The 16704-nt window shown below is 38.2% G+C and overlaps 1 protein-coding gene across 1 annotated transcript in view; it reads right to left on the bottom strand.

Moving 5' to 3' along the window:
• suclg1 (succinate-CoA ligase GDP/ADP-forming subunit alph) overlaps nt 1–10384 on the bottom strand; it is a 31450-nt gene extending 21066 nt beyond the window's left edge. Inside the window, exons 1-5 of the mRNA XM_049571797.1 lie at nt 10302–10384; nt 7652–7752; nt 2140–2256; nt 1748–1960; nt 1061–1118 (exon numbers count right to left, since the gene is read on the bottom strand). Coding sequence (XP_049427754.1) covers nt 1061–1118; nt 1748–1960; nt 2140–2256; nt 7652–7752; nt 10302–10335 — 523 coding nt within the window. The 5' untranslated portion in view covers nt 10336–10384. The remainder of the gene's footprint in view (nt 1–1060; nt 1119–1747; nt 1961–2139; nt 2257–7651; nt 7753–10301) is intronic.
• Nucleotides 10385–16704: the final 6320 nt, after the last annotated feature.

Genomic DNA, 16704 nt, shown 5'->3' on the forward strand with positions numbered 1-16704 from the left:
CTAAGCTCCTCAAACAATGAGTTTCACAGCTATGGCAGGCTGTAGGAACAGTTAGGAGGGTCCTACCTGAGGAACGCAGGCAGCGGCAAGGCTCATAGGGCGTAAGCAAATCTATGATGTATGTTGGAGCAAGGCCATGTAGGGCTTTAAAAGTAATTAGTAAAAGTTTAAAATCAATTCTATACTTAACATGTCGCCAGTGTGGCATTGCAAAGGTGGGAGTTCTAAGGTCTTGTCATTGGGGAGGACGTTTAACAGCAGCAAAACTATATCAAATAAAGACATTTTGGCTAAAAACATCACATTATAAAACCTTTCTGCCTACTAGTAGCGTTCCCTGAGTTTGCTTTAGCACATTAATGCAGTATGAGCTCTGCTTGAGCAGCGTTCAAACGCACCCGCATGCCCAGTCATGCTGCTTAGCTGTGCATTAGACCGTTCATGCAGAAGTGTTTTAAAGCATAATGTTTTCGCAAGTACTGAGCATGCAAATGGATATATGGGACTTTGATTATACTGCATGAGCTGTGTGAGAGTTTGTAGACAGATGTTTTGATATAGCTGTGCTGCAGTTAAATGACACTTATAGTAACAATCTGAGCCTGTCTGTGGTGAAAATAACCACTTCTAATGGACATACAGTGACAGTGTTTAATTGCCCCGTGTGCTTCCATTTCAGCCCGTATCGCAGCTGCCCGTCGCTGCTTGCTTGCTCAATACCAGAACAATGCCAAAAATTGCTCACATCAGTCTCTTTGACCAATTTACACGAGAAAATAGGGCCCGGGTTGAAAATGCCGAAGTTATCCTTTAAGATCATGAAGATTGTTCACCCTTTTTTTGAATTCTCCTTTCACAGTGGAGGCACGTGAGAAAAACAAATTCACTAATTCAATGTAACATGCAGCCAGTTATTTTTTATAGAAATAGTCATTTAGGGGCAGTAAAATAACCCTTAGCATTTAAAAGACGACTTATATTTTAACGAGCAAATTAAATGCTCAAAGATCCAAACTAACAGTGTGTGATTGCATAAATTTCATCGACAATTAAGTCTCACCAATTCTTCCTTTTTTGTGAATGTGGCCTGGCATGATCCCAATCTTGCACTCTCCAGGCTGCAGAAAAAATACATTCACAGTCCTTAATTAAAATAAAAAAACATTTACTACAAAATGCGCACATATAATTGTGTTCTTTCACATGTAAGACTTGTATTCAGTATCACTGGAAATGTTGTATTATCAATTCCCCAACTTTGAACTTCAAATTTTTCTTTACTGTAGAGAAGTTTTTCTCTACGGAGCACGGCTATTAATTATTAAGCCTTTTTTTCTGCGCCATAAGCTCACTTTAAATAAACCAGAACAAACTCAGTGAATATTCACTGCACAAATTCTCCTGAGTGAGGACAGCTACTTAAAGTTGTCTTTGTCAAAATGCAAATTTGGCTTTAAAATCTATAAAACCTTAAAGATTCAACCCAAATAACTGACATTATTTATAGCTAACAACAACACAAAAACAAAAAAGCGGTGTGTGTAAACTATGCTCTTTTAAAGTTGTAGTTGGCTGGCATTCATTGTTCAAAAGGTAACAGAATATTAATGCTTTAAATATGAATTATTACTGGGTCCTTGAGAGGAAAGATTGTACTTTCAGCTCTCTCAGCTACAATGAAAAATAAATAAATAAATAAAAAAGCACATGCTTTAGTGTGTGTGTGTGTGTGTGTGTGTGTGCTTACGTTGATGACTCCTGGGCAGTTAGGGCCGATGAGCCGGGTGGCGCTCTGGCGCAGCAGCTTATGTTTGACTCTCACCATGTCCTGCTGTGGGATGCCCTCAGTGATGCATACCACCAAGGGGATCTCGGCATCAATAGCCTCGATGATGGCTGCCGCCGCGAACGGTGGGGGCACGTAAATCACAGTGGCGTCTGCCCCTGTGCCCTCCTTTGCCTGAGGCGAGGAATAAAAAGGTATTGGCGGTGCATTAAAAATGGAAAGTTATGAAATAGTGCCACCTAATGTTTCTGTAAATGTATCTGTAAAACCCTCACTGTACTTCACAGGATGTTCAAATCTGTCTGATCCAAATCAAATATTTCAGCTTAAATATACTTAGGAGTCATACATACCTCCTTGACTGAATTGAAGACAGGCAGGCCGAGGTGTGTCTTACCGCCCTTGCCAGGGGAAACACCTCCGACTAACTGGGAGCCATAGTCGAGAGACTGCTGACTGTGAAACGTTCCCTACAAGGAAAGAGGAGTCAGTGTGTATACGGGTGTGTAATGAAGTGAGGTACAGCCACTTTCTGTAGCGTCAACCTTGAGATATCATTACAGACAGAGAGGAAGGTGGAAATATGCTGCCATCCAGGATTAATCACCTGTGCGGCTGAGTAAGAGGATGGATACAGGAGCGAGGCTGGGCTCTTCTTAAGGATTCAGCTACTGGTAAATATATTCGATGAGAGGAAATCGAAACGTTCTTGACAGATAAATAATGATGTAAGCTTGGTTTAATCTCCTCGCAGAACATTTGAAAAACAAATCAAAAGTGGCTTTGGATGTTCCCCCAACGCTGACTGTAAAATATCTCCCATGACAGATCGTTTACAAAAATACTTCACATACTGTCGCTGCCATGTAGGCTATAGGGAAGCTGTCGTGACTGCGCTGTCACAGCTGAGAGATTTCATTCCTGACATTCATGAAGTCTATTCCTTTGCTTGCCAAAAAGACACACATCTGCTTTTTATTTTTAATTATCTGAACCTCACAGGATTCTCATGGAAAAAGTCAGCACATTATATTGCAATAACTTTATTTAAATGTCATCAAAAGTACAAATTCTAACATACATCTGGTGGGTGCATGCTTTACTTTTGAGAAGATAAAACCTTAAAAATGTGGTGTTGCAGGAAGCACCAATGGATCAACCTCACAGAGAGTAAGAAAGTCCGTTCTTTGGAAGGTGCAGGACAAATGCAGTGCAGTTTCACTTTATTCTAAACAGCTTTTGCTTTATATAACACCATAACCTGATGATTACTGGATTACAGTTTTAAAAAATTTGAAAGACATGTCAGTCAGTGGTCATTTGGATCCTACTGGGCCCCTCTAGTATCACGAAGTGGAAAAAAATGGTTTACTTTCTTTTAAAATCATGGGCAGAAGACAATGAGCAATGATAGAAATGACAAAAAAAACAAACAAAAAAATTGCAAGAAATTAAAAAATAAAAACAAGAAAATTAGTAAAAAAAATAAATAAATAAAAAGAAAAAAAAGAAAATTAAAAACAAACAAACAAGGAAATGGAAAGAGTGTTTAAAAAACATAACTCTGTAAAATAATTTAAAATGTAATATGTAAGTTTTTTCTATAGTTTTTTGCCTTGTTTTTCCTATTTTTTTATATAATCTTCTAAATCTTTTTCTTTGTTGCAATTTGTGGGGCATTTCTTATCAAGTTGCTCATTGCCTTTTCCCCCATGTTTCTGAAAGAATCACACCAACTTGCTCAGGGTTCAAAGGTTTAAATACTTGAGAAAGACATCTGAAAGCAGCACAAGAAAAGTGACGTCACTCCAGGTTTCAGAGGGTTAATATATGCCACTGGAGTTCGGTTTTTCTTTCAGTGAATGGGTACTGTAGACCAGTGTAAACAACCATCACTTAGCATTATGCTAACATACCTCTCCTCTCTCTTTAAGCTTTTATTAATTTAATTTTGATGACATAACTCGTGACAACACATTGACTAAGGGCCTTTTGAGTATGACTACTGGGAGTAGTAATTGGATTAGGAATTACTGGTTTTGGAAGATTAAACCAATGGCTAAAATCAGCTGGCACTTGTTGCCATAGCAATGGTAAACATCCAGGTAGTGGGCTGCAGGGAAACTATACAAGCATATATTTACTTACTCTTACTATTTTTACTTGCTTTTGTTTCCTTGGTGGGCTGAAGGAACTAGAAATATACTGTGATCAAGCTACACTGTAAATATGGATAAAATATTGTCTATATTAACAAATAAGCACAAAAGGAACCTGAATATTGTGAGCTTTGCTGCCTCTTTTTCTAATGATAAATATTGCTAAACTGGAGCAACTCCACTACTTTTTTTCTTCTACCATGTGACCCCAGAGGGGCTTCGTAGGGATACTTTCAATTATTTATTTTAGGAATTGTAACCCAGAGCATAAACACTTTATAGTTGAAAGATAAAATGTATTAACATGTAAATATTTTGGCATTTCTGTCCTGGAATTTTGTTACTTCTAGCTGTGTACGAAACTTCATAGTGTATTGCACTGTTAACCTCTTGTATCTAACAAACTAACCAGAGGGGAAATCAGTACAAAGTCAGGGTGTGCAGCCAAACTTTGCTCAAACCCACAGTAAACAAACATGTCAGACATGTGGGAAATGGTGTATTTTAAAAAGCTACACAAGATATTTATAACATTTTAATTTGATGGAAGAGGGCAGCCATAAAAATGGCTTCATTGACGAGCTGTAACAAGCTGATACAGAAAACTGGAAACTGGATGTTAAGAGGTTAAATAAGGTGAAGGATACTGTTGGTGGTAATCTCTGCCAGCTGTTATTACTTGTGTTCATAATGTTCTGTGTTTGGTACAAATATCACCATCAGGCCCTGTTTGAAATAAAAACAAACAAGATAAAGCAGCGATAACACTAAAGGGAGTACACTGCATTTTAGGAGGTGAAATCTTGTAAGTGAATCTCAGTTGTACTTCCCAAGAAAATTAGTGCATCAAGGCGGCGTAAATTGATTTTCTGCAGAGCAAATCCCATAAGTCTGTAGTCTGTTAATTATTACTGAAGATGCTGAGACAATGTAGATAAAGTAGCAAAGGGTCATAACCACAAGCGCAAATAAATGACCTTCATGTAAAAATTATAACTGGCCTATTAAGAGGAATTAGAAGCTATGAATCAGCATTTTCCCCCAAATTGTAATATACTCCTTCACCTTCTGCTAACTTTGCTGTTTTTGCCAGTCGTTATTATCACAAATGTTGGGACAATAAATTTGAGAAATTGCTTGCTTATCAAGCCGGAAAGACGCGACAATGTGCACTCAATAGCACTTGCTTCATTTCTCATCCCTTTCTAATTACCCGGAGTGTTCACTGGAACTATATTTAACAACCTTTTATTATGTTGAAGAGCAAAATGGAAGATGAAAAATGGAATGTGCGTAAGGACAGAGGGGGGATATAAATCTGTAAAGTCCACATTTCTGGCTTGTGGAACACACTTGCCAAGATTTTTTTTTTTTTTTTTTCCCCTTGACTCGACACGGTTCAAAATGAATCATCTGAGCTTTTTTGATGCTCTTGAAAAATAACCGGAAGGATCAACAATCTGCAACACAAAAATATGTTATCATTGACTGAAACAATGACTAAGGGTAGTCACAGGGGGAAACAACGAAAGTTAAAGTGAAAATCAGTTTCTCCAAAACCAGCTCAAATAAAAACAGGAACAAACCTTAAAGGGAAAGACACAACTCTCGCAACAATTACACAACGACAGTATCGCCTGATCTAAGGACAAGATTCAGCATTTACACAACATGAATATTATCACGAATAACGCTACACATGTGAAGAAAATGAAAGAAAAACAAATCTTGACTTTATTACAAACTCTTCAAAACTTTTTAGGAATTCTTCAATTATAGAGTGGTTCACGAATGAGTCTTGAACTCATTTTTGTAAACTGGCTTTTGAATAGAGTGTTTTTTTTCTTAGTGTGTGTGCGCGTATTTCTTTAATTGTTTATTTTATGCTTTCATTAATTTGCTTATCCTCTAATTTTTATTCATTGTCTCTTATTTGTTTCTGTTTTTAGCCAAATCAATCTGCACTTTGTATTTTGTTTTTATGTCTGTAAAGCACTTTGTAAACTTGTTTCTGAAAAGCGCTATATAAGTAAAGTTCATTATTAATATTAATCCTCTCAAGTTGACGAACGCGCCAGTGCGTCCAAATCACATGACATTAAGATGACATAGCAGCAAGACGCAGCCTCGCTGAAAACAACAACAACAACAACTATATACCAGTTTTAAATTGTGTTGATCGGACAAGTAAAAGCACACTTATGATAAATAATTTACACCATGCCTTTTCCTAAATATTGTCATCATGTTTGATGCAGAAAGAAACGGTATACACGGGCTATTCTAAGGAAAGTGCTCGCAAGCAAGAAAAAACATGACACCCCCTTTCCTACTAGTGCTGTTTTTTTGTGAGAGTTTAGGTCCAATGTGTAAATACAATATGTCAAAATGAAAAGATAACTGTAAAGTCACACAGGTGAGGTTGTGCTGAAAAAACAATGACACCAAACAAGTCAAGGTAAACAGTTTTTAAGGTGAAAATTAAAGGTAAAATCAAAAGTAGTCAAAAACGGCCAAAACAAAGGCTTAAAATCCAGAAATGAGTTGCACTTCTGGTTCCCTTATCTCAGCGGCGTCAGTGTTTTTTTTTTTTTGTTTTTTTTTAAATTAATGGGTTTTTGGTTAATGCCTAAAATAAGGTCTGTTGTTAACATAAGCTTAAGAGTTTTTACGTTTTGCTCTACGACATAAAATAAGTCAATAAATTCTAAGTGATGACAGCTGTATATGACTGCACTGTACTTGTGGATGAGTAACTCAACCAGGATCAAGTCATAAAATTAAATTTCTTGAAGAAACAATGATTATGTAACACACAAATATGTAATGTGTTTTATTCAGAACCCTGCTCACACAATAGAAGAAAAACAACAGTTAAAGAAAAGTCGACTTGTGAATTTTAAGGCTTTAACAAGACGGTTGCTAAGAGGCTAAATTAGACTACAGAGATTGTCAGAGACATAAATGCCATCCCACTGAACACTACTTTTACAGCCTTGTTGCTGTGGCAATGTTGAAGTTATGCGACCCTGGTGAAGTGAAGTGTTTCTGGCAATTGTATTTACGCTTCAGAAATCATAAAAGTGGTCTTTTGTCAGGATGATCTTGCTGAACAAAACGTGTAAGTATCATAAAGTTTTTTGCCACAGAGCTTATTTTCTACAATAATCCAAAGTGCAATGTAAAAAAAAAAATCACACTTTTTGTCGAGGGAGTCCAAGATGATGCTAAATTCTGGGTTGGCCTACAAAAAGCATCACCCCTGCACCACTCTATACTTAAAAGTTAGTAAAATATTACAATGTTTAATTTTGTTGCTCTTCCTGATGCCACAGAGGAGTTTTTCCTTATCTTAACTGAAGGTCTAGGGATAGAGTGCTGTATATTGTACATGTGATTTTGGGCTAAATGAATAAACCTGAGTTAAACTGACATAATTTATACAATTTAGTAAATATAACAGGTCCACCAAGGTGAAAACCAATTGTGTAAATATTAAAAAGTGATAAACAATACACTTTTATAATCTCTCCTCTTTGGCGTTCTTAATCATACAGGAAGGCTTCGACACAAAGAATGAGGATTTGTGTGTTGGTGTGTGTGTAAGGAAAAACTGGAATTTCACAACAGGATTACAGTAACCCAATCTGATGTGAAGCAATAATATAAAAAAATGTGTTGATGGTAACAAGTCGTCAGTACAGACCTGCTTCCCTGTGAAACCTTGGCAGATGACTTTCGTGTCCTTGTTGATGTACAGGTTCTTTCTTGATCCTGTATAACAGTGTCTGACTCCAGTCTGCTGCACTGAATAGGAAAAGACAAAGGGGTCAATAACCATATAACACAAGTGTCTATAACCATCATCAAAATCTTAGCTTTTAGGGGTTTTTTTGCATTAAGGTGCCCAAATACATAAAGATAAACTGTCATTAATAATGTTCTGGAGGTGCAAAAAAGAACTCAAAGTATTTTTTTTTCAACAATGGCAAGCCCCATTCTTCTCAGAGTGAACAATGAAAGGTTGAAATAAGAAGTGTCTACTGACTTCTCTTCTGAGCCATAAGACTTGCAGTGTTTTGGCAACACTGCCTTTGCTCCTGCAATAATCTTTTATTGTTGCTGAATAACAATTCCAGCTTTTATTCAGACCTGACAGATGACTTTTACTGCACCTCAGTTTTCCAAAATGTGCTATCAATAATTTTTAATTAGAGATGGTTGCTTATACTGTTGAGTTGTTACAGTGTCAACTACTGAAAGAAAATGTAAGATAATGCTATCAATCTTAAGGATACTACCAGAACATTTTGTATACTTTAAGCCAAAGTCGCAGACTAACTGCTTACATTCAAGACCATTTTTAGGAAGTGGAATATTCAGACAAACTCAGAGAATTATCACCATGCTCTGAATTATTTACATTCTTTCAGCTTTTTGTTTTGTCTCTCCAGCCCTCTCAACCATTACTGCATGGTTCAGTTCAGTCACACAACTTTTATCGACTCAGTTTCAAACAGCGGCTTTCAAATTAGAGGCCTATACACAGTGTAGTAAGTAGCAATACAGGTCAAAGTGCAAGTAAGATGACTCTGACAACGTTTAATCTACTGTGAGACAACAGATAAGACAAACACTACAGTTGTTCTACACCAAATTTACCCTACAGGTAAAAACAACATAAACACAACTAATACAAACCCTCACCTGGAGCTACGACAAACATAGCGACTGGTTAGACAGATGTTTCAACTGTATGTTTAAAATGGTTTCATGGGTGTTAACGCATAGCTGTTTCCCTTTGTATAACTTGCATTCTGTTTATCTGCATGTATGTTTACTGTTCACATTCAACTGGGAGCAAATATTGTCCTAACAATGCACTTTTTGTTTTTACTTCAGTTAACACACAACTACATACACAATTAAAAACAAGTAAATTTAAAGTTTACAGTATAGAGCTTCATTGCATATAAAGCTGTAATTACCATGTAGTTGCTTACAGCAACAAAAAATATATACATACATAACTTATTTGATGATCCATCTCTCAATCAAGAAATAAATAATGACATTTTTGATAGTCAATTAATTAATTAAGTAATTTATTAAGCAAAAACGCTGCACATTTGTTGGTTCACCATCTCTAATGTCATCCAGGGCGCTGGGAACTTATGTCGTCCTTTTATTACTACTTTCTGACATTTCTAAACTACTCTATTCACCACTAATTGAAAACTGCAGCATTAGACTTACTGAACAGGACTGAATTTAGATTTTACTCCACGAACAGGTCATATAACACTGTGACCTCGAGGCAAGCTGCCGTGCAACTGATCGCCTCTTCTCAGTGCATTAGTCTGATACACAGATGTGCTGCATCATTAAGCTCATTAATTTAATTCACTGGGTTAATAGGCTTCCCACTAACAAACAGGTTCAACACTACAATAAGGCATCAAACATAAGATGCCTGTTAGTGACAAAATAAAAGGTAAAAGTAAAAACAGAACAAAACTAAGAACACCAGATGTCTGCCAGTGAGCCTCTGAATGGTCTTGAAGCGTGTGGCTCAACGTTATACAAAGATTTGACAAAGTAACACCTTTTTGTTTTACTCTGAGCCATAAAAACAGGTGATTTGACTTGGTTAAGGTTAACTAGCAGCACTCACTGTCTCTGACTGAACTTTGCTCTGCTGTCAGAGACAAGTTATCATTGACATTGTGCAAAGTTCAGCTGCCTCCTTGGGAACAAAGCTATAAAGCACTGCAAAACTACAAGTCTAATTGATCAAGCAAGCTAATGTGTTGTCAATGAATCGTCTAAAGCAACTTGAGATATCTAAGAGACACATAGAGCTGTAAGGTTAAGCATGCATGCTGCAGACACACTGACCGAGCAGCTAATTTAGCTGCTACCAATCCTTACTGGGTGACAAACAACATGAACTGTTGCAACAAAACAACCACTGCAGGATTAATCTGTACACTACTGTCAGTAAAGAGAAAAAGCAAGGTCACTGATCGATACATGCTCTGCCCTGGGAGGAGGCAGGCAGGGGGTTAAAGTCAGATTCCAATTAGCCGTTAGCCAAAAGCTAGCTAGTTAGCTGGCAGGCTAACTGCCAGAGCGTTATCACAACATACAGACGTTTGGAATGCTAATGTGGCTAACTAGCCTGGAAGCTAACTGACAGCCAAACAAGGGTAGTTTTGCTAGCCAGGGCAAGACTGTGAGAGCCTGCGAGGCTCGGCTAATGTACAGCACAGAGCCAAAAAGTAAACGTCTGACACAGAGACTAAACTGACAAACATTTCAAGTGATTTAAACTGGAATTTATTAAAAATACTTACAAAGCAGCCTGGCAAACAACCTGCTGTGAGACATCTTCGGTCATTCACCAATGACACCGGAGGCTGAGGACCTGACACACGGACCTTAGCTGTCTACAAATATCCCCGTCAAATAAGGATTTTTAAATAAGATTAAAAACACGTTATTTCTCATTATAAAGTCCTATCAAGACATTTTCTTTCATTTAAAGATATTCTAAAAAAAGAAAGAAAGAAAGAAAGAAAGAAAAAGAAAGGCAACCTGTTTTGGGTTCAAAGGTGATAGCTGTCATAACCTAGAATTTAGTTTGTTTAATCAAAATAAGATAAGATATGATCAGGGAAGATGGAAAAAAGCTGGAATTTCATGGAGTGAGGGGGCCCAAAGAGAGAATGGGACCTCCATCATTATATTGGGCGGAAAATGGGACCATTCAAATTACCACCTCAGAAATATGCCTGTGATCAAAGAAGAACTAGCATTAATTTAAAAAATGGTGCCATTTACTATATATGACATTGAAAAGGGAACCCCATATCCATCATGGGTTTCTTCCTTCCTTTATTTATTTATTTGTAAAATGGTCAGTTGCAATGCATCACACAATATGTAAATATATGCTTATTCTGCATAAACGATAAAAAACCTTGGTATATTTGTCATATATACATATATGCAGTGATGATTTCTGGGTATTTTGTGTGTTGGTATTATCCAGTGTCACGTCTCTGATCATGTGACGAGACCATAAGAGTATACAGCAGCACGGTGGTGCAGTGATCAGCATTGTAGCCTCACTGCAAGAGAGTTCCTGGCTTGAACCCAGGGTGCAGGAGCCCTTCTGTGTGGAGTCTGCATGTTATCCCCGTGTCAAATTACCTCCTCAGAAATATGCCTGTGATCAAAGTCCAAAACTTGCAGCATTAAGCTTGATTTGTGATGGTGCCATTTACTATATGTGACATTGAGTGTGAACCCCATATCCTGAACAGTAGGGTTAAGGCTGCATGTGCATTACTAGAAGCTCTGAAACCTGACGAATCGATTTGGAGTTGAAAGTCGTCAATTGATCTAAGCAAACACTACAGATATTTCCTGGTTGAGGCTCCTCTGATGTGAGGATTTGCTGCTTTTCTTTGTCATATATGACAGTAAACTGCATATCTTTAGGTTTTGGGCTGTTGGTCAAATTAAACAATTCTAATATGTCAACTTAGGCTGACAGGGCATGGTGATTGGCATTGTTGCCTCACAGCAAGAGTGCTCCGAGCTTGAACCCTGGAGTGGGGGAGCCCTTCTGTGTGGAGGGCTCTAAATTGTCCGTAGGTGTGAATGTGAGTGTGAATGGTTGTCTGTCTGTGTCAGCCCTGTGATAGTCCAGGGTGCACCCTGCCTCTCACCTAATGTCAGCTAGGATAGGCTCCATCCATCAGACAGTATGAAAAGTGGATGCAATGCAACAAGTTAATGCAAGTAACGCTCATAAAATCCTTTTTAATAAGTAGTTTCATGGTGACTTTGCTCCAAATTGCACCACCCCACTTCTACATTTCTGAACTCTTCAAAATCCAGTTCAGTGAGCAAGATTTATTTTCCAAATGTCTACGACAGTTTCAGCAAGGTTTCATAGGAATAAGAAACTACTACCTCAGAGATAAATGAAACATTATACGTGATTATTTGGACACAACATGAGAGGTTGGCGCTTTTGTATTTGAGCAGTACGTGGGTAGCATATACTGAACAGTCACTGCCACTTTGTTAATTTGTCGTTTGAGCCAGTTATAACGTGATGATTATGAGTTTTACAGGAGAACAGGATTCTCTGGATTTTGCCAGGACTTTAGTCAACCATGTTATGTGTGTGAGAACAATGATTAGTCAGTGCTTGATAATGCAACTTACTGTACATAGGATCATTTTTAGGTACTTGAGCTTTGAATTAGCATAATTTTGTGATATTTTAATCTTCCACCTCAGGGAAATAATATATATTTTTACTTTAATCAGTGTATCTGACAGTAACTTTTATGTTGATTCAACTTCTACAGATACTTTTAGAATACAATGCACTGCTTTGGTCAGACATGGACGACCTTCAACATCATATATTACATGTTTAGGTATTGAAACCTAAATAATTTACTGTTAAAGGCACCATGCCACATTTTGCTAATACATATTTGGTCAATTAATTAACAGCACAGATAAAACATGGGAGTATTTTTGTGAAGAATCTCAGGCCCCTGCTTCAAACCCGTGAGAGAAATGGTTTTTAATCCGTTGAGGTCGATTAAATTCACGGTGTCCCAGCTCCGGGTCCTTGAGTCCAAAGCTTGGCTGGTTTTCTATACCAGCCCCTCATCTGCATTCATCGTCTGTCACCTTGTTCCAGGAGGCTGTAAAGTGGGATTACACTGAGTTTCTTTTTCATTATCTAGTTTGATCTAAAGCAAAGTGTTGTGTTGCAGACTTTCTCACACCGCTCACCAGTAACCTGTTTGCATAATAACATGTAATTAGCAGGAGCACATAATGAAGCCAAGTTTCTTTAGAATGCAGTTTTAACAGGAATTTTGACTCTACACCATAATTGCAGTAAAGTGGAATTGCACAGAAGCACCTTGAGGGCATCTTATCTCATAAATTATTCATGTGTGGTGAATCAGTGTCACAATATATTGTTACAGTATAACCCCAAATATGTTGTGGGTGGTTCTTCAGCTATCATGGTTTTGTGTCCCTGTCAGAAACAAGAAAATACATCTCTCATTTTCTATTTTTGTGACTCTTACATGACACCAAAGGGAGCATAGGTGACACAAATATAATGATAGATCAGTCATTATCAGAATTATTCATAAAGTAGATCTAAGAGAACACACCAACAGACCAACAGCTGATTTATGGACACTGTTAATTATGTATAGAGCAAACTGCAGAGTGTGACAAGAACATTTGCAAAAGTTATTTGTGTTTTATTCCAGAGGTCGACAAGCATAGAGGAAAATTTCACTTTAAGCACCAGTATGTACAGACTACATTAAAACGCATGTCTATATGATTTTAAATGATTTAAGGGGTTGTGTAAATAGTTTTCATTTTAAGAAAATGTATAAAGAAAAGAACAACTGGACTATACGGCACTGTCATGTAGAACTGTTCCCTTGATAACAGGGACATTGTGTATGGTTTAGGATTCTTCTGGTTATTTATTTATTTAGGTTTCTTTCTGAAGTAAATGTAGGTATTGGTTATTAACTGTAACTGACAGACCATCTATTTCTTATGATATTTGTGTTTTGAGAGAGGGGCAGGTAAAATAAGATTGTTTTCTTCTCCCTGCTCCTGTTCGGTCATGGAATGTGTATCAGAATTTTTTTCTGACTTTGATTGCTGCGTATGGACATGAGCGGAACAAATAAAAAATGAATGAACTATATAAGAAGTGGCCTTTAATATGTGGTTTTTGTTGTCAGCCATGTGCTCGACCCAGCTGAACACCTCTGCCAAACCTCTCCTCATGGCTGCAGCACTCACTGATGGCAGTGGCCCGCCCAGCAGGATAATGCACCATGCTACACTGCAGAAACTGCTCAGGAATGACCCAAGGAACGTGACAAAGCGCTAAATGCATCAACTTGGCCTTCAAAGGCCCCAGATTCCAATCGGATCGAGCATCCATAGGACGTCTGGTACCTCATACCTGTAGGTACCCCAAATCCACAGTGGGACCTCCCTGGATCGGACTTGTCTCTAACATGTCGAGGCATGGACACATGACCTTTGGAAGGTGTCCTGTGGTGTCTGGCACCAGGGTGCTGGCTTCGGATCATGTGAGACCTGTCAGTTGTGAGGTGGGGTAACAGCACTTCCCAAGATGCTCAGTCAGACTGGGGTGTGGGAGATCTGGAGGCTAGGTCGATACCTTGAGCTTTTTGTTGATCTTGGGCCAATCCTGAGCAGGTTTTGTGGTGTGGCGTGGTGCATTTTTCTGCTGGGGGCATTGCCATCAGGGAGTACCGTGAGGTGGGGTACTTGGTCTGCAGCAGTGTTTGGGTGGGTGGAGGGCGTCAAGTGGCATCCACATGAATACCATGACCAAAGGTCTCCCAGCAGAACATTGCATTGTAACAAAATTATCAATGTTAGTAAATTATCAAAGTTTGTTTACTTGCTGAGCACAGCAATAGTCATGTGACAGGAAAGCACATGGCCACAGGACCGTTAGCTCCATGGAGGGAACTGAAATAAGAAGAAATTGAGGTCATTTTTTTTGTTAAATCACGAATATGCTTACTGACTGTCATTTCCAAACAGCTCATATTTTGTTGAACGTACAAATAATGAGAAAAACAACATTTATATTGTGCATTTTGTGTATACTTAGTGTAATATAGAAAAACAAAAGTGACAAAATGTCATGTGTTCACTGTGATGAAAGAGACTCAAAATGATAATACTTGTGTTTATATTACTGAAAATGTTGCATCATTATATTTCTCTAAACATGTGTTATATTTTCTCACAGTCCCCAGACCAAAATGGACCATAGCCTGGTTGAGGCATGACCCAATTATAGCTGAGGTTGTAACCAGATGGAAAAACCCTGTGAAGTGAAACCATTAAACCATTAATATGGACCAGTGATCAAAAGACAGAAAGGTGACTTTGAAATATGGAGAGCAGGCAGGCCCATTTAACAGTTAATGGTTAAAGGACCAAAGGTTTATGGTTGAATGCACCTACTGTGAGTCACTTTGGATAAAAGTGTCAGCTAAATAAATTTAATGATATATAGCTCATAATGTTTTACACATTTCTCATTTTGTCAATTAACTTTATTCTATTAATCTGTTATATCCAATGTCACAAACCGCTTTTGTCATAGTGTACTTGACTTATTTACAGTTTGTCTCATTTGCTTGAACGCAGTTGTCCCTTAAGAAGATACACTCTCAAAACAGTTCACACACATGATGAAACACTGTGTTTGCAAAATGCTCAGATACTCACAAAGCTTTAAAAACATCCAACAAAACATCATCTTAACACCAGTCAACACAACTTGTGGTCAAATAACTATATTCTTTCAATCAATCATTACGATCATTCTACACTTTGTGAGATACCCAATTAAAATACTGTCATTATTTTATTCTTGTGTGCAGGTCTTTTTGTGCTCATCATTTGTTTCTGACATGTGAGACCCACAGTAAGCACCTAGACTAGACCAGTGACTCCCAGCTGGTCCCGCCACGGGGTCCAGATTCCTCCTTAATCATCAGCTCAAGGTCCAAACAGTTGAATATATTTAGCATCATACTTGAGCTTGGCCATGTCAATGAGCTAGTTTGCTGTCTCTGTCAAGTAGCTGTCTGTCAGTTACTCACTCTAAAGCTGGGAATGCACTTCAGTTTAAAAGCTCTGTGCCAGAAATTGACTGTACTTCAAAATAAAATGTGCTTTTTACAAACTTGACACATCTGAGTCACTTGTGGTCCATTCAGAATGGACTTTGATCCACTTGTGGACCGGGACCCACCAGTTGGGATCCACTGGACTAGACAAATTCAGACATTCATTATGGTACAGCTTTTGTACTGCCTTCTTTTTACACCAAGGAACCAATAAAGAATGGCATCCAAACCAGGAACACTGCGAAACATTTTCTTTTTGTACTGGATCAGATTTTTCCATGTCACTTTTTTTGGCTGGACCGCAACAGCCATATATTAGGTTTTACCTAGTCTTGTTTCCATACTTTTCAAACTACAAAATGCTGAATACTCATTCAGTTTCCCCGTGCAGTTGCCTCCTCCTCTCCTTATGAATGATTTTGATAGATTTTCTTTTATTTTGTGTCATGCACACTTACATGTGTCCAACCCTCATGGGCTTACAAGACATTCATTCATTCATTCATCTTCTAACCGCTTCATCCTCTTGAGGGTCGCGGGGGGGCTGGAGCCTATCCCAGCTACATCAAGCAAAATTCAGCCACAAGAAACGTTTCACCTCTGAAACACAACTCAAATTTTTCAAACAAATTCTGTCCTCCTCTGGGGTGGCGTTAAACCTTCCAGTCTCTAAGGCTAACTTTAATGTTCCTGAGTGCAACTGTGCACACAGGGATCCTTGTCTTCTGTTTAAATTATACCTCACATAAGGTTCCACGCTGACGCTATTTTTATGAGGCAAATATGTAGGGGAGTGCATTCAAACAAATTCTGTCCTCCTCTGGGGTGGCGTTGTTTTCCAGTCTCTACTGAGCAGTCTGTTCCTGAGTGCAACTGAATCCAACTTGTATATCTGTTTAAATTATACCTCACATAAGGTTCCACGCTGACGCTATTTTTATGAGGCAAATATGTAGGGGAGTGCGGGGCACAACCTGACGCAGGGTAAATTGTAACATGGACT

This window comes from Epinephelus fuscoguttatus, linkage group LG3 (genome assembly GCF_011397635.1).
Source record: "Epinephelus fuscoguttatus linkage group LG3, E.fuscoguttatus.final_Chr_v1".
Lineage (NCBI taxonomy): Eukaryota > Metazoa > Chordata > Actinopteri > Perciformes > Serranidae > Epinephelus > Epinephelus fuscoguttatus.